Below are 19,764 nucleotides of genomic sequence, written 5' to 3' on the forward strand. Positions count from 1 at the left end.
TGGTACTCGACCGGCAAGGCTCACCAGTCCGAAATCGGAATGAATGACTGAGATGACTAGATAAAGGGGTGTTGTTGAAGTTCTTTCAGAAACCATAACGCAATGTTTTGTCGTCACAAGGGCGGCCATTCTTTGATGACTCCACCGTCAGTGCTTGACTCTATTGATATTCATCATGTAGAACTTCAACACACGCCCCCAAAAACAGCCACGACTCCGCGCCGCGAGAAGCATCGCTCATACTGGAGGAAGACTTCCTGCGAAGTCCCCAGAGAGATGGAAAAGGTAAATCTCCAGACGAGCGGGCAACTCGCGGCGGAAACAGCCATGACTGCAGTGAACCCCCCTCGCGCCAAGAATGAGCCCCATCGAGTACTCCCAGCTGGTGAGGCCGGGCGATCGCATATCTATCGTGCTCGACGAAAAACCCTCCCAGGCCCCTTTGGCGCCCACAGCACGCATCGACACCCACGTCTACCCCGCCATCGAACAGACCTTCCTCTCACGGAGGATCCAATCAAGCGGCCAAGAGCGCGGACTCATATCTTCGTCCATGAGGTCTCAAGGCTACCCGACTAGACTCCGAGCGAGAAAAGCCTGACCGATGTAGCGGCGGGGCAGGGCAGAGGAGGACTGACTGAGGACAGGGCCGGGAGGTCAGCCGCAGTGCTTCTGTGGCGGCGCGTTTCCGCAATGTCCTTCCGTGAGGAGAAGACGTGTCCGGGGACTTTCTCCCAAAGCAAGAGGATTGAGACGCTCGGAGAGTGTCTCTGTTTGTGAGCTTCGAATGGCGATCTGTTGGACGAGGGGGGTTGAAGAGGAAGGAAATTCCAGTGCTAGGTTGGTTGTTGAACTTTTTTTTAAAGGGCCTGCAGAAGGGACGTGCGTCTATCGGCAGAATCGGTGGGGTAGGTTCTCTTGGTTCTGTACCTGGTACCTTAAGTCAGGCAGCCAATGGACAGGCAGCCAGTGGACAGGCAGCCAGGTGGTGCCTGCTGGAGGTAATTGCGCTCTTTGATTGGCTAGCCATGAAGCTCTTTTCGACCAGCCTTGTCTGCCTTCACCTCGAGCTTCCTGGCCAGGAACGAAGGACGACGTATTTCAAGGTCCCATCTGCGACGCGTTGCGCCTACCCACCTTCGCCTGTGTTACCCTTCTGATCTCAGTGATCTGAACCTTGCAACAACCAAACGAGGAAACCAACCATCCGCCAGGTCCCTCGATCGGAACACAAGCCACAACACTTTCGACCGACACCATGTCTGGACTTTTCGGCAGCGCGTCGTCTTCGTCGGCCAGCAACACCGTCGGCGACCTTAAGTCGGATGTCGCTTTGAGCAACCCGCCCGAAGATACCGTCTCCGACCTTGCCTTTTCCCCCGCCACAAATCAGACCAACGACTTCCTCGCCATCTCCAGCTGGGACAAGAAGGTCAGGATATACGAGGTCACGGGCAACGGCCAGAGCGAAGGAAGGCACGCATACGACCACGAGGGACCCGTCTTCAACGTCGACTTTTCCAAGGTACGTCTATCCTCTGTCGCGGTCCCTCCCTTGCGGAGGTTGTTCGTGGCCTAGCTGACTCGCAGTTCTGTAGGATGGCACAAAGGTCATTTCCGGCGGCGCAGACAAGGTCGTAAAGTGCTGCGACCTCGGCTCGCGGCAGGAAGTCAAGGTCGGCGAGCACGATCAGCCGGTGCGCAGCGTGCGCTTTTTCGAATCAAGCGGCAACCAGATGGTCGTGTCCGGCTCGTGGGACAAGACGGTCAAGTACTGGGACATGCGACAGCAGGCGCCCGCCGCGACGTTGCAATGCCAGGACCGCGTCTACTCGCTCGACGTCAAGAACGACCTCCTTGTCATCGGCACGGCGGACCGCTACATCAACATTGTCAACCTCAAGAACCCGACGACCTTTTACAAGACGCTGCAGAGCCCTCTCAAGTGGCAGACGCGTGTCGTGAGTTGCTTCACCGACGCCGCTGGTTTTGCTATCGGCAGTATCGAGGGCCGGTGCGCCATTCAGTATGTGGAGGACAAGGACAGCAGGTATGTCGCGATTCTGGTTTTTCCTCGTTATTCAGTTCACGCCCAGGACTTCCCCCGCTGACGGGTCTTCCCACCAAAAGCCTAAACTTTTCATTCAAGTGCCACCGTGACCCGCCCCAGAACAACATCACCAATGTCTTCGCCGTCAACGACATCTCCTTCCACCCCGTGCACGGCACCTTCAGCACGGCCGGCTCGGACGGAACGTTCCACTTCTGGGACAAGGACGCCAAGCACCGTCTCAAGGGCTACCCCAACGTCGGCGGAAGCATCACGTCGACAAAGTTCAACAAGAACGGCTCCATCTTTGCCTACGCCGTGGGCTACGACTGGTCCAAGGGCTTCCAACACAACACGCAACAGCTGCAGACCAAGGTCATGCTCCACCCCGTTCAGCAGGATGAGTGCAAGCCCAGGCCCACAATGAAGAAGCGGTAAGGGGCCGCAGTATGGCGGAATGGGCGTGAGTGTATGACGGGATCAGAAGACAGAGAGTGCAGCCACGGAAATGTTTAGAAGAGTCCTCCTTGCTCTCTCTCTCTCCACACGTGCAGATGGGAGTTGAGAACGTTGCGGTGGTTTGATTTGAGAAGGGGGCTTCTTCAGGAGCGTGTGATACCAAATGGCACGCATTGATCACACAGAAAAATACAGGGTCACGTAATGAATTCGATAGCAAATGGTATTTTCTGCAACGGTTCAACTCGGAAGATTCCACGTAGCGTCAAGTTATTCATCGTCAAAAGTCTAGCAGAAAAAATGCCATGCTGCGTCAGGTGCGCTCATTGTGAAGCATTCTAATTAAAGTAAGATATGTGTGGGTACTGTTCGTGAAAGTTAACTCCCCCTATAAAAGAACCCATCTTATAACATCACGATATCCCGGGTTGCCTACCCCCTCGTGTGCACCCAATGGATCCAAAAAGATTCCTCCCCCCTTTCAATAGGGAGAGATTACAGAAAAGCCAATGCCATTCGCAAGTCACCGCCGCCGTCCGCGTGACCAATCAAGCGCTGTTGAGAGCAGAGAGAGGTCTCGTCAGGCCCGGCTCTCCATGGTGCCCCAGAGATTCGTCAACATGCTCGACTCCTGCTCGGCGGGTTCCGCGTCGTGCGCGAAGCGCAGCTCGACGCCGTCGACGCCCATGCCCTCGACCTCGGTCAGCGCAGCGACGGGGAGGGCGTTGGCAGGGTCAGCGGCGACGACGCTGATCTCGGGCGTCAGAGGACGGGCCTCGGGGGCCTCGGGCCGGTGGCGGGCGAAGCTGTCGGGGAGCAGAGGCATGCGGGCGTAGAAGGCGTCGGAGAGGGCGGCGCCGACGGAGGAGGGGAAGGCGAAGAGGGTCGCGTCGATGGTGGGGGCGCCGGGGGAGGCTGTGGCGGCGGAGAGCGAGGAGAAGGTCTGCATGAGGGGCCGCGGGTGGGATTTGGAGGGTTGAGGCTGAGGGGTTGGGCGGTGGGTTGTGGTGATGGAGCGGGCGTGGTGCTGGCGTTGTGGGTTAGATCAACAAAGCTTTGTCCTGGGTAGGGCGAGGGCGACATACATCGGATTCCGGGCTCTTCTTGAGGAGCTCGGCGTACTTGGGCATCAGGACGGCGCCATGAGAGTAGTGGCTATCGATGAGGCCCCTGTTGGCGGCCGAGTTGATGGAACGGGTGAGCTTGGAGACGGGGGCGGTGATTCGAGACATGACTTGGGGATGCTGTGATTGCTGGAGATATGACTATGCTGGGTTTGTTGAATGGCAGAGTTGATGGCAGAGTTGATGGCAGAGCTGGGTAGGATCCGCGGTGGTTGAAGTGTGGCAGGTGGTGTGTGTGAGAGAGCAAGGTCAGTGGAAAGCAAAGGCACGAAAGGCCCGGGGCAGGCGGCGGGAGGAAGGGTGCGGGTAGATATATCTTGAGGCGGGAGGTGGACGGCTTGGTGCGAGCTCCTTGCTTCTGCTCTCCATGGGTGACAGGGTGGGCGAGACCTTGACCCGGAGCTCCGGTGCGGTGCGGAGGCGCAGGGGGTGGGGAGAGACATCGAACAACGCCCACTGCCGCCTCCTTGAAAGGTACCTGATCTGATCTACTAGGGCGGCAGAATGAGGCGGGATGAGGAGGCTTGCTTGGCCCACTGGGACCTGATCAACACACACGTGTACAGTACATGTACGTATTGACTCTGTGTGCATCGTCCTTCTGCCTCTCGTGACGGACCAAGTCCACCTACCTTGGGTAGGTAGGTATCTCACGTCACTGTGCGAACGGGCACGGAGCGCAACGAGATTCAATGCAGCATAATGTGCTGATGTACTGAGGTGGTACTGAAGGACGCAATATGCCACACGAATCAGGAGCTCGACGGATCAGCATGCTGCATGAGATGTGGTGGCATGGAACGCAGGCCTGCCTGTATCTGAACCACCACCTTGCTCTTCTTTACAGCGGGAGACAGATAGGGAGATAATGGGACGAGAATGCAGGCGTGATAACGAATTCCAGGAGGCTAATCATCTTGATGCGATATGCCTACCAACAGATAGATAGGTAGATGTGCTGACGAGTGTGGGCGCACACGCACTGTCTGCCTGCCTGCCTGCCTGCCTGCGTTCCGGAGCTCCATCATCAGAGCACAGCGACCCCTATCCTCATCGCCTCAGCGATGATCGCCTGACCGCATGATTTCGATGTAAAATGAGGGGCTGTTGAGTCGTTGGTTTGGGGAGGGACCCCCTGCCGCTTGTTGCGGCGCTGTCGAGTCCAGCACCGCCAGCACCGCCAGCACCACCAGCACCACCAGCAGCACGCGGCCAGGGGTCCTCACCAAACCAAACGTTGAGGAGCTTGGGCCACAAGGTGCGGGGCCCGGACCTGCCGCGGCGCCGGCACCTGGGGCGGTCAGATCTCTTTAGGTTTGGCCTGGATCCAACAACAACTCAACCTGTGGATCAGCCCAGCCCCAATCCGTGGCGAGCAGTACCTCCTGCCGCCATGCAGGCGCATGCGGGAAGCGAAGCACCTTGGCTCCCCAGTATGCATGCAGCAGGGCATCTTCGGCACGGGGGCACCAGAGAGAAGGGGGACCACGAGGTACAACACATTGCACCACACCACACCACACCATACCACAGCGAGCGGCAAGACGGATGTGCTTCACCTCGATGCGCGCACTCGCTCACCGCCAGATCTACATGGTACATGTAGGCTGCGTTTTGGAGCAGCCATGCGCGAGGCACGGGAAGCACACCGTGAGTGTACATGTAGTTCATTTTCACCGATGGCCTGCCCGCCTGACGGATAAGATTGCGAGACCGGGCCATTCTGAAATGTGGGAGTGTGAGTGGTGCCCGGTGCCCCTCTGGGGTTCATTATGAATCGTTGAGCCTCGACAAGGCTGGGCCAGAAGGTGGAGAGGTCGAGGGAGGGCCTGTATTGGTGACATGCCATCACTGTTGTTGACACAGTGATGCTATGCACTGTCTCGAACCCTACACCTGACTTGTTTCTCGCCTATACATCTGCCCGCTCTGGCGCGCTTCAGTGCTTGGCAGAACAACATCAAGGGTTGAGACAGAGCCCTGCGTGGACCTCGCGCTCTCTCAAGTCAGGGAGGCGGCCTTCCGTCACTCGTCGATCAACAAGCACCCTCAATGAAGGGACTGTGTTCGTTGATGCTATTTTCGGCGGGGTTGGCAGGAAGCTCAGCCCTTGACCGGGCCATCACTGCCTTCATCACTGCCTTCCAGCCCCACCACGCTCCAACACGGCTGGGGACCCTCGAGGCGCTGCTTCCAAGAGCTGCACAAGCTGCAGCACCTGTCGCATGGGCCCAAGGGCTTCCATCTCACAACCCCCCAATTGACTCGAACCATTTCAGCTGGACTTCCCTGCCCTTGACTCGCCCCTGGAACCATGCCAAGCATCGCCATCTTGTCATCTCTGAGAAACTTGGCAATACACCTACGGAAGAGAGCGTCGGGAGAATCAAGGCAACACATCTGCGGTCTCTTCCCCTTTTTATGAGACGTCGAGCTTTCCAAAGATCGAATACAACTGCCGTTCCTGTCGAGGGCAGTTGGAGGGGCCTCCCTCCTTCCCCGCCTCTTCTGGGGCAGCCTGGGGCCGTGTGAGCAGCTCAACGACAGGTCGCTTGTCGGCCAGCGACAAGCGACCAACACGTGAAGGAGCTTCCCGTGAGCGAGTTGGTGATTCATTCGTCTGCGCCTTGATCGAGTCTCGCGTTGTTCGCTCCTGGTTCAGAATGGGAGTGCCCTGTTCTTCTGCATCGCCTCGTTGCATCTGATTAGGCACAGCGATTTCTTGGTTCGCCAAGAATCATGATAGCATGTTTGTCTTTACCATCCGATCAACTAGCAATATCCAGCACCTAGCCCCTTCGCCGCAGAGGAGGCTGCCATGTTTGTATCCTTCGCTCATCGCACTGCCCAGGGCACTGCCACAGGCGGACCCCTCAGCAGCGTCCCAACTGGGGCGGACATTGAGGGTACGCACAGCCAGGCGTTCGCGCGCAAACAAGCCTGATTGCTAATCCATGTGGTTCGCCGGCAGCTACGCTCGGAGCCCGCATGGCACTGGGAAGCAGGGATGCCGCCAACGTCTTTCTCATCACAGGTGACCACGAGGCTTGGAATGGCCCATCGGATCAGACGGTACAGACGATGCGATCTTGGGGTGTAACGACCGTGTCGGCCACCCTGGTCGAGGATCGAGCCCAGGCGGCATCAAACCCGGGCCAGCAGAAGAAGAAGAAGAAGAGTCTGAGCAACCTCTGGGGTCTGAGGGCGGCATTCGCCCGCACAAGCCCAACTGCAGGCTCTCCTAGGGGCTGCTATTTTTCACTTTGTGGGCAGTGCACTCGAGCTACGCACGAGCTCGAAAAGCTGGCTTCACTTGGCGGTCCGATGCAAGACGGAATCCAAGCCGATCGTCGTTTGGGAGCCAAGCAACTTGTCTCTATACGATTTGCAGCAGGCCCTACCACTCGCCGACATTGCATCCTTCAGCCCCAACACATTGGCAATGCTGTTTGGTTCCGAGGGCGACGTAGACGAGGCTGCGATCGAGGGCTACGTGGGCACGCTCATGGTCGGGGAGATTGGACCTTCGGGAAAGGGCATCATCCTCGTGCGCAGTGACGAAAAACATCTGGTGGCCACCAAAGAGGGTGGCTTATCCTGGACGCCGACGTTCCACACCTCGGGCGGTCATCAGTATATCCACAGGGCCGGGACCGCGTCGGTCTTTGCGGGAGCTTTTGCCATCCGCTTCGTGCAAAGGGGCAACGCAGCCGAGGCAGCTCTCGCCGGTTCCGTGGCCGAAAGCTTTGCGCAGGAGCAAGTTGGGCTTCCCAGCCGAGACCCGTGCCCGAATCTGAGCGCGCAAGAGGACTACGCACACGCATCTTACGGACTGCCCCGAGGGCGTGCCGCCGGTAATGAGGTGTGGAACCTCGTGGGCTTCGAAGTGCGCGTGCGGGAGCTTAGGGAGAGGATAGCTGCGGACCGGCGTCACCAACAGAGCCAGCAGAGGCGGCTGTCGGGTGAGACCATTACTGACGAGATGTGAAGACGGTTGTGGGCGGGCGGGCAGGAAGGAAATCTATGGTCTTTGTCAAAGATGCCAAACAGCGGCGGCATCAGCAACAGCGGCATGGTAAACGGGTATTATTCTAAGTCTTTTTTGCTTTTTTTTTCCGACTTGCTCTTATTCTCCCCCTTGCAGGGATGTCCAAGCTTTTTTTCTCGTAGACCACCAGCCCTTGTGATCTCGTACCAGACACCTACCGAATGACCTGGGTGCCCTCGGCGGGCTCGAGGATGCGCCACTCGCAGTCGATCTGCTTCGGGTTGGCGTCCTTGAGGGTCTGAATGATGCGGTTGGCAATGGCCTCGAAGTTTCCGGTCGCGAGAGCGAGGATGGTGGGGCCGGCGCCGGAGAGGCAGACGCCGAGGAAGCCGGGCTGGTTGCTGGGCGACATGGACTCGACGACCTCGCTGAGACCGGGAATGAGGGTTTGGCGGTAGGGCTGGTGGATCTTGTCCTGCATGGCGAGGTGGATGAGCTCCGGGTCCGGCGGCGAGGTGCCGAGGGCGACGGGCAAGAGGGCGATGCGCTGCATGTTGAAGGTCTGGGCGGACACGTCAGTCAGGGGAAGCGAGGCACAAGAGAACGAAAAGGTGGAAGAGGAGGAGGAGGAGGAGCAGCAGCAGCAGCAGCAAGGACAGACGTACGACATCGGGGCGGGTGTAGTGCGGCGGCAGGACCTCGCGGGCGAGGTGGGTGGGCACCTGGAAGTTGGGGATGATGGCGATGGCCTTGATCTCCTTGGCCCAGGGGAACTTGATGTGGTGGCCGATGCCGTGGGGCGGGGCGGGCGGGGTCTCGCCCGTGTCGACGCCGCCGGCCGGGGCGGGCAGGACCTCGGCGAGGGGGATCTCGATGCGCTGCGTGTCTTCGGGGGCGAGGGGGCGGAGGTAGGTGCCGACGAAGCCGCCGTAGAGGGAGGCGCCGACATTGTCGGGGTGGCGCTCTGTGCGCATCGGGCGTGAGAAACAACGGGCCATAAGGCGGGGTCCCTCCAGGGAGGGCTCCTGGGAGGATTCCTGAAGGAGAGGGGACAGGGTGACTCACCGATCATGAGGCAAAAGTCAAAGAGGCGGTCGAGGTCGAGGTCGAGGTGGCCGACCTCGCGGCCGAGCATGACGCCGGCGACGACGGCGGACCCGGAGCTGCCGAGGCCGCGGCCGAGAGGGATGGGGTTCTTGATGTGGACATGGGTCTCGACAGGGAACATGCGCTGGCCGTGGCAGCGCAGGACGTAGAGGGCGACGCGCGTGATGAGGTTGACGGAGGGGTCGAGGCTGATGTCGGCGCTGCCCTCGCCCTGGCCCTCGTAGGTGATGCGGCAGTTCAGGGGCTCGGCCGAGGTGGCGCGGGCGCGGTCGATGGTGACGTGCAGCTCGAGGTAGACGGAGAGGGCGAGGCCGATGACATCGAAGCCGGGGCCGATGTTGGCGGAGGACGAGGGGGTTTTGATAACGAAGGTCTCCATGGTGATGATGGTGGTGACGATGATAGGGGTTGGACGAGCGAATGAGGTGACGAGTGCCCGAGGTCCCTGACGGCGGATGATGCTCGCTATGGTCGAGATGCCTTGAGTAGGTCGGCAGTTCTGGGGCTGGTCGTCGTCTATCACACACAGGACCAGTCAGTGAGCAGGGCCATTGGTGAGTGAGTGAGTGTGTCGGTGTCCCTGATCGTGGCTGGAAAATTCGGGAGCAGCCCGATCATCGGAGCTTCAGCCACAGGGCAACACACGGCAGGAGGGGTCGGGTTGGACCCGTAGGATCTTGAGGGGCGGTGACTCAGGTTCCACTGGCTCCCTATCAGCAAGCTAAATGTACATACCTAGTAGATGTAGACAGCATACCGCCCACCGTACTCAGCGTCACGGAGCCATGGCGCATGGGATTGTGGGCCAAAATGGCATTTCTCGTCGCCCCTCCCCCGTTAAGACCTAAAAGACGTAAAAGGCCTAAAAGGCCTAAAAGACCTAAAAGACCTGAAAGACCTAAAAGAGACGGAGCGAGGGTCCCCACTGTCGTCACTGCCCGACGTCATCCCCAGGAACAACATCAGATTCCCGTACGAAATTCCCATCTCGTCTGGTTCCGGCGCACCGTCTTTCTCATTCGCCAAATTCCCATCCTGCTTTCCCCCTCCATCGCATCACATCTCGATCTGCCCACCCCCAAGTCCCACCCTGCGCGAGACCCTTTTCTTTGCCTCTTGGCTGTCTTGATGTTCTCTGTCCTCGACCAAGATCATCCATCATTCTCTCAATTCCGCCCCTTCTCGCTGCTGCAAAAGTCGCTCACGGCGTATCCTGGTCTCTGTCTCTCGACACGACCGTCTCATACCTTGCTTATGTAGGCAGTTGCATCCCCCGTTTTCTCTCCGCTCCAGGCATCCTCAGCACACCGAACGAGCATACCGCCTATCGGCCAGCCTTACCTCCTGCACCGCCTGCCTTCCCACCTGTACCGCCAGCCAACACAACATCCACCACCACCATCATCAGTACTCCCAGTCAACAGCGCCATCGTCGTAGCGCAAGGGCCATCTCATCAGGCATTGATGAGCACAACGCCCGCCCTCCAACTCGACCGACACGTCCTTACAGATGGCCACGCCTAGGGCCGCGAATCAATGACAAACCCCACCCAGCAGCCCAACAACAGAGACCTTCCACGCGCCATCACCGACTCGTCTCTCCCAACTCGCCGCCGCCATGACCCTCCTTCGCCCCAGGACCCCGGCCCCTACGATCAAGCCGGTTGCTCCTCTCGACGGAGCTCTTCCAAGCGTGCATCTTCCTCCAAGCGTGGATCCTCTTCCAAGCGCGGCTCATCGTCGAGGCCGTCGGTGGCCCAGCTCGAAGACCACCAGGTACGGGCCAACCCCTAGTTTTTCCCCCTCTCGTCGCCTGCTCGTCGTCCGTGAGTCACGGGTGATGGCTGTCGACCGCTGATGCCTGGTGACTGACATGCACCCGCCCCGGCTAGAATCGCTCAAGCCCCTCGGATCCCGATCCGTATGCCCACCAGGTCTACAGCGACGGTCTCCTGCCCACTCTTGCAAAGCTGCGCAAGGCCGAGGAGAGGGACGACCGCAGGAACTCGCGCATAGAACAGGGCGGTGTCTACTCTTCCAGTGTAGGTCTCGTCCCGTCCCGTCCCGTCCCATCACCCCGCGCCACCTGCTGACCCATGGCCTTCCCTCCCCCCACAGCGCAACGCAGCTCGGTTCGTGTGCCATGCGTGCAACAGAGTGCAGACCCCCGAATGGCGGCCAGGACCCGATGGGCCTGGCACGCTTTGTAACGTCTGCGGGCTGGTGTACGCCAGTCGTAAGCGGAACAACAAATCGTTGGCGGGTTTCTCCAGCCTGGATCGGCGAAAGGACGGCAAGAACGGTGGCCGATGAAGCCGCCTCGTCATTGTCGCCTCGAACAACGGATTGAGAGGCGTGATTGACCCCCCTTCCAGGGCGATGATTGCCGGAGTGACTTGAGCCGGGGATTTCTCTCTTCTCCTTTTTTTTTCTCCTTTTTAGAACTCATGGGAGCAGGCGTTTGGAGCAAGCGTGGCACATCTACTGGCTTGTATCGATGTTTGCGATCTATATATCCTTGTCTTTCTCTTTCGAAATTGGCTACTGCTTCCCATGAGCCGGCCTACAAAGGGCTCGCATGTTTGATGCTGACACCCAAAGACTCTCATACCTGTCAGTCAACGTACATGCCTCGACCGTTTTGGACATGACCCGCCTTGGCCATCCAAACGACACGATTGGCGATCGAGCTTGAAACTTGAATGGCCCGCGCAGATATGCTTCTCCCCGCTCGGCTCTGGTTGGGTGGGGCATCCTCCGCCTTTTGGTCACTTGTCCCGCTTTCCCACTCCCAGTTTCTGCTACTTCATTCATCGTGTTTATTTGATGCCGTCACAATCTATCTGATCAGGCCGTCAACTTTCTCTCTGCCTGTTGGGACAGCCCATCTATGCGGGTGGATCCAAGTTATTAGGCAGCTTCACAGAGACTGAGGCTTTCGGACGTTTCCGTTTGCGTGCTACTGTGCTGAGTGGCAGCCCGTATTCTCGTTCGTTTTCCTACATACTAGCACAAAACAAGAAACCCAATGAGCGATTCGCGGCCACTTCGCCTACCCCGATGTGGTTGGCAGCCACATGTGAAGCGATGCGTGTTGCCCCTTTTCTGCTCTTCGCCCCGCCCCGCCGAACCCGATCCAACCACGGCGTCCGCTTCCGGCCAGCTGGCGCCACCTTGACGGCCGCCAGGCCGCTTGCCGGTTACCACCGCCCGCGTCCACGGCCGTATCATCGAGGACTGTCCGGATATTGCCGTTGATGCCGCGCTTCGAGCACCACCCACTCCTGGACGTGTCAAACGGAATCCCCCCTCTGCTGCTCTGCGACGCTGCCCACGCTGAATTCGAAGGCGGGACTCCACTCGTTGGCGAGGACGGGATCGTCGGTACAGATACGAGGAGTGGAGGCGTGGGTTAGAGGGGTAAATTCCCCGCGACTGCCGACCTGGTTGTCACCATTGGAGGGGGGCTTCGCGGCTCGGGCTCTCGACGACGTGCGCTGGCGGGACGTGGACGGTGGCCGTTCAGACGCAGGCGTACAACGTCACGAAGACATGCGCCGTGGTCATGTCATGTAATGTCATGACATGTACCTACGTAGATGGCGAGCGGTTTGGTAGTAAAAGGCTGAGCCGTCGCCGCAGACTGTCATGCCCTCCTCTACATATTCAGCCCTCCTCTGTATATCCAGCATCCACCTCGTTACCCGGGACATCATCATCCCCACCCAACGAGACCATGCACATCTCCCACTTTCTCGGCATCTCGTCCATGGCAGCCATGGCCTCGGCGGTGACAGGTAAGAAGGCAGCACCCGCGGCTTTCGGCCTCTTCCTTTCCGACGCAAGACTGACCGAACCCGCTTCCAGTCTCCTACGACACGGGCTACGACGACGGCGACCGCCCCCTCTCGGCCGTCAGCTGCTCCGACGGCGCCAACGGCCTGACGACGCGCTACGGCTGGACGGCGCAGCGCCAGGCCGCCGGGTTTCCCTACATTGGCGGCGCCGAGGCCCTCGCGGGCTGGAACTCGCCGAACGTGAGTCCTTCCGTGCCTTGGCCCCTGCCCCCCCTCTATGCTGTTCAAGTGTCCAAGACGAGAGAGGCGTGTGCTGGTGCCTTGATGTGGGGGATGGACCCCGTCTTGCCGAGCGAGGACTGACGCGTGGATAGTGCGGTACCTGCTGGGAGCTTGCGTACGGTGGGCGCACCGTTCACGTGCTGGCTGTGGACCATGCGCTCGCTGGGTTTAACATTGCGCTGGATGCGCTTAATGCCCTCACGAATGGACAGGCGGTGCAGCTGGGGCGCGTCGAGGCGTCGGCGAGGCAGGTTGACGTTGCCGAGTGCGGTCTGTAGAAATTGGGGGCGTTGCGCGACGCTGGGTTGGGGGTTGTTCGGACCACGTAGTTTACTCGTAATGAGAGGGATTGAGAGCTAGGTCGTAAGGAAGGGACTTGAGTTCGTTCGCCACGAGTACAAGACGTAGGACGCAATTCTCATAGGTGAACATGCATTCGCGACGCAGACACGAGTTTGAACGAAGATGAACGAATTGAACATTTCCAGAACGCCATACCGGCCAGTGTTTGTGTAGACCACTGGCACCTGTCAGATCCCCCCATCCAGCCTGTCCAGAAAACCCAGCCCGCCCCGTTTCATAATGATACAGAAATGTCATAAAAGGTAACCGGGAGCCCTCGTGGGTTTACTCCTCTTTCGCGGCGCCGCGGATGACGCCAATGCCGACGCCGACGCCCAGAGTCACGAGCAGGACCAACGCGACGCCAAGGGCGCATGCCCACGCCCCAAGCTTCACCTTTTGTCCCCTCCGCCGCCTCGCTGCCAGGTCCTCCGATGCAACGACGGCTTTACCCTCGTGCAGGGACCCGGTCTCGAGCGAGCCGCGGTAGTGCTCTCCCCTTGCCGACGCACCGGCTCCAGAGCCCGGTCCCAGGACCAGAGCGAGGCGCGATCGGCTGGCCTCCTGCTGCTTGCGGGGCGGCGAGTACCCGCCGTCGGAGGAGTAGAGGGAGTTGGTGTCGGCAAAGGGCGAGGCCGAGTAGACAGAGCCCGCGTCCTCATTGCTGCGCGTGCGGGCGCGAGTGAGAGGTGGATCGTAGGCCAGAGCTGGAGGCGGAGGCAGGCCTGGGTGGGCGGCGGAGGGGCTGTCCGGGGTCCAGAGCTCGACAAACGGCTTCGGAGGCGTCGAGGGGCGGTCTGACGCGGGCGGCGTGCGGGGGGGTGGTGGTTGTAGAGCCAGGAGCGGGGCCGTCCCATTCGTGCTCGCTGCTGTTGTGTGGACGGCGAGGCGAGGTCGCGGTGACGTCTCAGGGGAGGATGGAGAGCCATGGGCGTAGGGCGTGGATGAGGCCTTGTTTACGTAGTCCATCTTCAAGGGTGCTGGAACGGCGGACTGGCGGGTTGGCGAGGGCATTGCTGGCATGTCGACAAACGGGTCGTCATTTTGGCGTGTATAATCCATAGTGAGTGTGGTGTGTTGGTGTTTGGCCTGTGTAGTCGGCTCTTGGGTCGTGGCGAGTTGCAATGACTCGTCTTCAGTGTTGTTCTCGAAGGTTGTCTCCGAGACTGTAGCTAATGATAGTACAGAGATCGTCTCAGTCAAAATGTGGTATCTCAAGTCGGACCACGGGGTTTCCAGTCGCGTCGTTGGTGTGGTAGTGTTCGCGTTGAATTGTCAAGCAGATGTATTGGTATCAAATCAAACGAGCTCGTCAAGAGCAGGGAATGGACGGCAGGGGCCAACAGATGGATAGAAGCAAACGAAGAGGAAGAAGAAGCAGAAGCAGAAGAAGCGAGCGAACGGCGGTTGGGCCAAAGAAGAACAGCGACCGAGGCGGCGAACAGAAGAAACGAAAGCAATGGCTCCAGGCGCGTCGTGGTTTGGTGAAGTGATGTAAGAATAGGAATAGGATTGGAATGTGGATGAAGAAAGGGAAGGGGAACCAAGAGGGGCAGCGTCGAGTGAATGGAGAGGGAGACAAGAAGCAGGTCGGTCGTCCGATGGCGGGTGGGGATACCGATCGCCAGGAGGCCCAGTCCAGTCCCAGTCCCAGCCAAACCAGGTACGCTGAGCCTCCTCATGCTTCCTCCCCCCCAAAAGGCGTGCGAGAACGCAAAACAGCCTTTTCCCGCATTCGTCTCTCCTCCAAGTCTCTCCTCCAAGTAGAGGTGAAAGACCCCACATGATCGACGTAGCGAGCCTCCGCTTGCGCAGGTCCGACATGGAGCCTCCCCTGTCTCAAACAGCCTCTTCTCTGCCTGAACAGCCCCTTCCCCCATCGACACGACGCCTCGCACAGCCTCGCCGCTTGGCTGCTCTGTGCGAGTAGCGTGTGCTCGCCCATCGATGGCTATTTTCCCTCAACTGGTAGTGTGCGTGAGGAGGTGCTAGGAAGAGGCATGGCGTCTTTCAGGTCGAGCGAGTAGCGGCCATTTTCCCACTCGACCATCTCATCCCTGCCTCCACGTCCGCCGTCGACTCGGCTGTGGTTGCTGACCCCTTTCCCTTGCTTGTGGGTGCCCTCGCTTCTACCGACGTGGCAGTGGTCCCAGACGCAGGAGGTAAGCTTCGAGGAGGGCGGTGTTGGCGGCGAGGAGCATGCTCACATCCAACCCTCACACTCGGGGGAGGGGGCAGGCTCGTGTTTCGAACATGGCTGAAAATGCGATGGCAGCCAGGGATGAGACTCCCAATGGATGGATCGTTGGGAGACGTGCTGGGCCGTGAGACCGAATCAGAGGCGAGCTGGACCTGAGGGACACTTGGAAGATCAAAGAGGGGGGGGGGGGGGGGGGCCCGCAAAAAAGGAAAAGGGTCCCAAAGGGGTCCAGGGGCGGGGGGATCCCAACTTCAGACGCGCTAATGCACTAGCTTGACCTGATAAGATAAACCCCCTGACCTCCATTGCCTGGCACCTAGGGACAGGTACTCATCGCTCATAGGTGCCTTGTCACAGTGAGTACCTTATGCAAGTGCACTGCAGTTGGTTTGCTGCCGCTGGCCCCATCCTCGTGCACTGCATCCCGGGCGCACATCGCTCTCATGGCCACTCTCAACAAGACCGGGAAAAGAACGCAATTCTACATCACAGCTCCTCACAGGCCCTCGCAGGCCCTCGCAGGCCCTCACAGGCCCTCACAGGCCCTCACTGGTCCACAGCATGCTCGTACATGACCTTTTTTCTCTGACCTTCACCGAGGCCGTTGGTCCGGTCCTATTCTACTCGTATAAACCCTACATACAACATGGCCGCAGCCCCCATAGAGGCGCCCTTTCACCCTCGCCCCCTCTCGCAGAATAATAAACCCTCCACTCGCTCACGAGCTAACTCTCCCTCCGAGCTAACTATCCTCTGAGCTAACTCTCCTCTGATCCTCCTCTCCTCTTAGCGTGCACTAGACCAGACTGCTAACGAAGAAACGGCGCAACTATTATACAACATGACTGAGCAGCCATCGCGGAGTCTTGCACATGTGCCCCCTCCATCCCTTGCGTTCCTCCACTTGTGTCCTGTCCGCGCCGCGGGAGAAGGACAGGACCTGCTCGTGACCTCATTAGGTGCTTCCGTCTCGTAGTTATATACAGTGCCACCCGTCTTGGGGTAGCCTACAGAGTCCGGATTCTGACTTTGATACAACCTCGCACATCTCGTCCTCAACTCGCCGTGGTCGTCAGTATGTGCGCCAGACCAAGCTGGTCAATGGCCTCCTCCGCCACCCATCGCCTTTTCGAACCTCCCGAGGTCCCGCTCGACGAAACGTTGACGAGGAAGTGGACGAGATCGACCGTGATTCCGTCCGCGAGGCCCAAGCTCGCCGCCATTTCCTGTGTCACGCCGTCCCTGGTGTTTTGGCTGCCGCTGCTGGCTTGCGCAAAGAACCGCTGCAGCGATGTCTGCGACGCTGTTGCCACCTGGAGGTCTCGCTCCTGAAGGACAAAGAGAACCACGGCTCGGGCGAAATCGAGCACTTCCTCCGTCACCATGAACGTGGCCGTCGGCGAGGGAAGGCTGGACGTTGTCGTGGGCGCGGTCGGCGTCACCGGCGCCGGCGTGATCGTCGACGGCGGATCCTGTGGGAACGCCGTGATCGTTGTCGTCACCGTGACCGTGCCTGTCACCACAGTCGTGACACGGTACGGAGGGGTAATAGTTAGGAAGGGAATCTGCTCGAATGCAGCTGGCTGATCTGTACCGCCGCTGTTGTCGATGCCATTGTCGTTATCAATGACGACTTCCGAGTTGGCGCCGCCCGTACGGGTTGAGCGTCCATCAAAGGTAACGAGCGAGTTCTGCGCGATGCACGAGAGACTCTCTTGGTTGAATTTGGCAAGGATAGTTGTGCCCATCAACGGGATGGTAAAGTTGGTTTGCGCCTGCTGGATCAGTCGTGGGATGGCCTGGCCCAGCGTCACATTGCCGATGTTGCCCTCAGCCGCCATGAGCACAAGGTTCGTCGTTGTGCATCCTGTCGCACCGGTCACAGCACAAGTCGACCCCGTAAAGCCGTTGGTACATATGCACGAGCACACATTGCGCGCCACGACATTGGTGCCTCCGTTTTCGCAGGTAAGCTGGGCTTCGCAGCTCGTCAGCGCCGGCTCTGGCGGAGCATTGTTTCCACCGCTGTTGTTGAAGACGAAGAAGTGCAGTGGCACAACGATGGCAGCCGCTACAATGCCGAGGAGCAGTACCACAAGAAGGATAAAAGCCCAGAGGGGGAGGCCACAGCAACGCCTGCGTTTCTTCTTGTCCTCTGAGCTATCGCCGTCCGCATACGTGATCTCCGTCATACCGCGACGTCGCGCCTGGGGTGGCGTCTGGATCCGATCAGGGGCCAGCGGCCATGAGGAAGTGGATCTCCTGAACCAGCTACCGCGACTCTGACGAGTAGGGGCTGGCGTCGCTGCAGGCGGAGGGAATGCCGCCAGCATATCTGAGAACCCGGATCGGTGTTGGTCATCTAATCGTTCGTTCGGCAATCAGCCAAGGGCTGAGGATGGAAATTGGGTCGACTTACCAGACATCTCCTTCTCCATACTCTTCTCGTCAGGCCAACTGCCATGGTCGTCGAACCTGCTCGCGGGTCGGTTCCCTCGGTCCATCATCGCAGCGAGTCGTGTTGCACGCTTGATGAGGTCAGGTAGACTGGTCATGCTGCCTCGCGCCTCCATTTCTCGGACCGAGTCGATATCAAGTCCGAGCTTGGGCGGCCGTCGAATGGCAGACAGCCGACTGAAGGGTCGCGGCGACGGCGTGGCCCTTCTGATGTCTGCGGGATCCGCTGCACTGGCGGCGGCGAAGGCACCCAGCATGGCGTCTGCCGTCAGCGGAGGAGGGCTGGCCGTCGCCTTGATGGTTGGCAGAGCGCCCGAAGAACTCGATGAGACGTCGAGGAAACCGGTGCCCGTCTGGAACGGGTATCCGGGCCCCTGTACGGGCGTTGGCGCAGGTCGCAGCGCAGCCGGCGACGGCTCTGCGGGCATGGATGACTCTCCGCCGACGCCGCGGTTCATGACAATGGCAGGCTTGCCTCGTTTGCCGATGCTGGCGCTTCTCACAAGTTTGCTTTCATCACCATCATCATCCTGTGATCTGAAGCTCTCCTCTTCGGTGATTGGATCTTCGAAGAATCTATCTTGATAGGCCGGGCTGGGTTCTGGCGATTCCGTGCCCCAGCTTTCGGGGATTGCAGCACTCGAAGCATAAGACCCATGCGAACGCGAGCGAGGGCTTTCTTCGGGGATCGGCGAGACGAATGAGGCATTTGAATAGAACGATGAGTCTCCTCTCCTTGAGGACGGTGGCGGGCCAAGCCCGACACTTCTCCTCGGCGGCGCGAGTCCAGGCGTTTGACTTGTAGAGTCGGGCATGGGAAAGTCAGGGATGGAACCAACAGACGAGATTGTCGATTGCGTCTGCCTCGATGATGGCGTGGGAGGTACGGAGCCTGACAGGTCCTGGCTTTGAGTCGAATCCCTTGCATTGTACTGGAAGACGGGTGTATGGTCCTGCACACGGGAACTGTCGAGAATAGAGGGCACCTGGCTTGGGCGTGGAGGGCGTTGCGGAGGCTGCGATCGACCCGGAGGCGGCTTATATGGCGCAGAACCGGACGAGGTGACCGGGGATGGTATGGGACCCGGCAAGGGCCATTGGGGGATCGGAGTAGGTCGTGATATAAGCCCGGTACCGCCGGCATCTCTGCCTTGCGAGGCTTGTCCCTGAAGCCGTGGAATCCGCGATTGACTGGGACTGGATGCGCCGGCCTGGCGTCGTGGGGATGTGTTCGGTGACATGTTCGGTCCTTGGTCTCTTGTGCCTTGCGGCTGGATGGGCGATGCGTAGTTGTTGTTCCTGGGTGCGCCGGCCTGTACACCATCTCCGGCCCTCCGTGCTGACCCTCCTACTGCCGGCCCATCCATATCTCTTCCATAGCGCGGTTGACTCATTTAGTACTCCCCAGCACTGCGATTTGCCTTCCGAACGCGGGGCTGTCTACTTCGTTTTGTCTGGAACATGCGGTATTGTATTCTGCGGTTGCATATGTCGTGACCCGTACTGTCGCCGAGGGCTGAGAGTGGCAGATTGGCGTAAATTTGGTCGTGTGCGCTGGGCGCAGACGAGGATGCTGTGGTCGCTAGTTCGACGCAGCGGGCCTGCAACCGGCAGCAAACTCTGCACTGGTTGACGGATGGATTTTGAGTGGCCGAAGTTTTTCAAACGAGTGGTTGTGCGACGTGAACGCAACTTGGTATGACGGTCAGGTTGCCGAACCGTTGATGACAGGTCAATGAACGAACGAAAAGGTCGGGGAGCTGACGTCGGGTAACTAGTTAGAATTGAACAAAAAAAGAAAGGACAAGTCGCGAAAGACTGGTGTGGACAGCAGAGCTGCAAGAGATTCTGAAGTGACGAATTAGTATATCGATTGGAAGAGGAAGCTGTCCACACCCCGTATGCGCATGGGCTGATCAACTAGGGGCGACAGCAACGGGCTCGAAGCAAAGGGGAAT

The 19,764-nt window shown here is 59.3% G+C and overlaps 7 protein-coding genes across 7 annotated transcripts; 3 read left to right on the forward strand and 4 right to left on the reverse strand.

Annotated features, from left to right (window-relative positions):
* Window positions 1–1,258: 1,258 nt before the first annotated feature.
* Window positions 1,259–2,749, forward strand: VDAG_01848 (Poly(A)+ RNA export protein; the record flags this gene model as incomplete). The annotated part of the gene is made up of 3 exons (XM_009657877.1): window positions 1,259–1,525; window positions 1,599–2,050; window positions 2,131–2,749. 3 exons carry the CDS (start codon window positions 1,259–1,261, stop codon window positions 2,486–2,488), a joined length of 1,077 nt encoding a protein of 358 aa, XP_009656172.1. The 3' UTR covers window positions 2,489–2,749.
* Window positions 2,750–3,089: 340 nt separating this feature from the next.
* Window positions 3,090–3,869, reverse strand: VDAG_01849 (uncharacterized protein; the record flags this gene model as incomplete). Its single annotated transcript, XM_009657878.1, has 2 exons — window positions 3,595–3,869; window positions 3,090–3,536 (listed from the first exon to the last, which is right to left on the reverse strand). The coding sequence occupies exons 1-2, from the start codon at window positions 3,739–3,741 to the stop codon at window positions 3,090–3,092; spliced, it is 594 nt and encodes a 197-aa protein (XP_009656173.1). The 5' UTR covers window positions 3,742–3,869.
* Window positions 3,870–7,835: 3,966 nt separating this feature from the next.
* On the reverse strand, window positions 7,836–9,107 carry VDAG_01850 (homoserine kinase; the record flags this gene model as incomplete). Its single annotated transcript, XM_009657879.1, has 3 exons — window positions 7,836–8,183; window positions 8,287–8,585; window positions 8,687–9,107. 3 exons carry the CDS (start codon window positions 9,105–9,107, stop codon window positions 7,836–7,838), a joined length of 1,068 nt encoding a protein of 355 aa, XP_009656174.1.
* A 1,157-nt stretch (window positions 9,108–10,264) lies between these two features.
* VDAG_01851 (uncharacterized protein) lies at window positions 10,265–10,821 on the forward strand (the record flags this gene model as incomplete). Its single annotated transcript, XM_009657880.1, has 2 exons — window positions 10,265–10,504; window positions 10,621–10,821. 2 exons carry the CDS (start codon window positions 10,265–10,267, stop codon window positions 10,819–10,821), a joined length of 441 nt encoding a protein of 146 aa, XP_009656175.1.
* Window positions 10,822–12,464: 1,643 nt separating this feature from the next.
* Window positions 12,465–13,085, forward strand: VDAG_01852 (SnodProt1; the record flags this gene model as incomplete). Its single annotated transcript, XM_009657881.1, has 3 exons — window positions 12,465–12,525; window positions 12,596–12,765; window positions 12,900–13,085. 3 exons carry the CDS (start codon window positions 12,465–12,467, stop codon window positions 13,083–13,085), a joined length of 417 nt encoding a protein of 138 aa, XP_009656176.1.
* Window positions 13,086–13,434: 349 nt separating this feature from the next.
* VDAG_01853 (uncharacterized protein) lies at window positions 13,435–14,831 on the reverse strand (the record flags this gene model as incomplete). Its single annotated transcript, XM_009657882.1, has 2 exons — window positions 13,435–14,315; window positions 14,768–14,831. 2 exons carry the CDS (start codon window positions 14,829–14,831, stop codon window positions 13,435–13,437), a joined length of 945 nt encoding a protein of 314 aa, XP_009656177.1.
* A 1,573-nt stretch (window positions 14,832–16,404) lies between these two features.
* VDAG_01854 (uncharacterized protein) lies at window positions 16,405–19,200 on the reverse strand (the record flags this gene model as incomplete). Its single annotated transcript, XM_009657883.1, has 2 exons — window positions 16,405–17,711; window positions 17,769–19,200. 2 exons carry the CDS (start codon window positions 19,198–19,200, stop codon window positions 16,405–16,407), a joined length of 2,739 nt encoding a protein of 912 aa, XP_009656178.1.
* Window positions 19,201–19,764: the final 564 nt, after the last annotated feature.

This window comes from Verticillium dahliae, genomic scaffold, assembly GCF_000150675.1.
Source record: "Verticillium dahliae VdLs.17 supercont1.3 genomic scaffold, whole genome shotgun sequence".
Classification (NCBI taxonomy): domain Eukaryota; kingdom Fungi; phylum Ascomycota; class Sordariomycetes; order Glomerellales; family Plectosphaerellaceae; genus Verticillium; species Verticillium dahliae.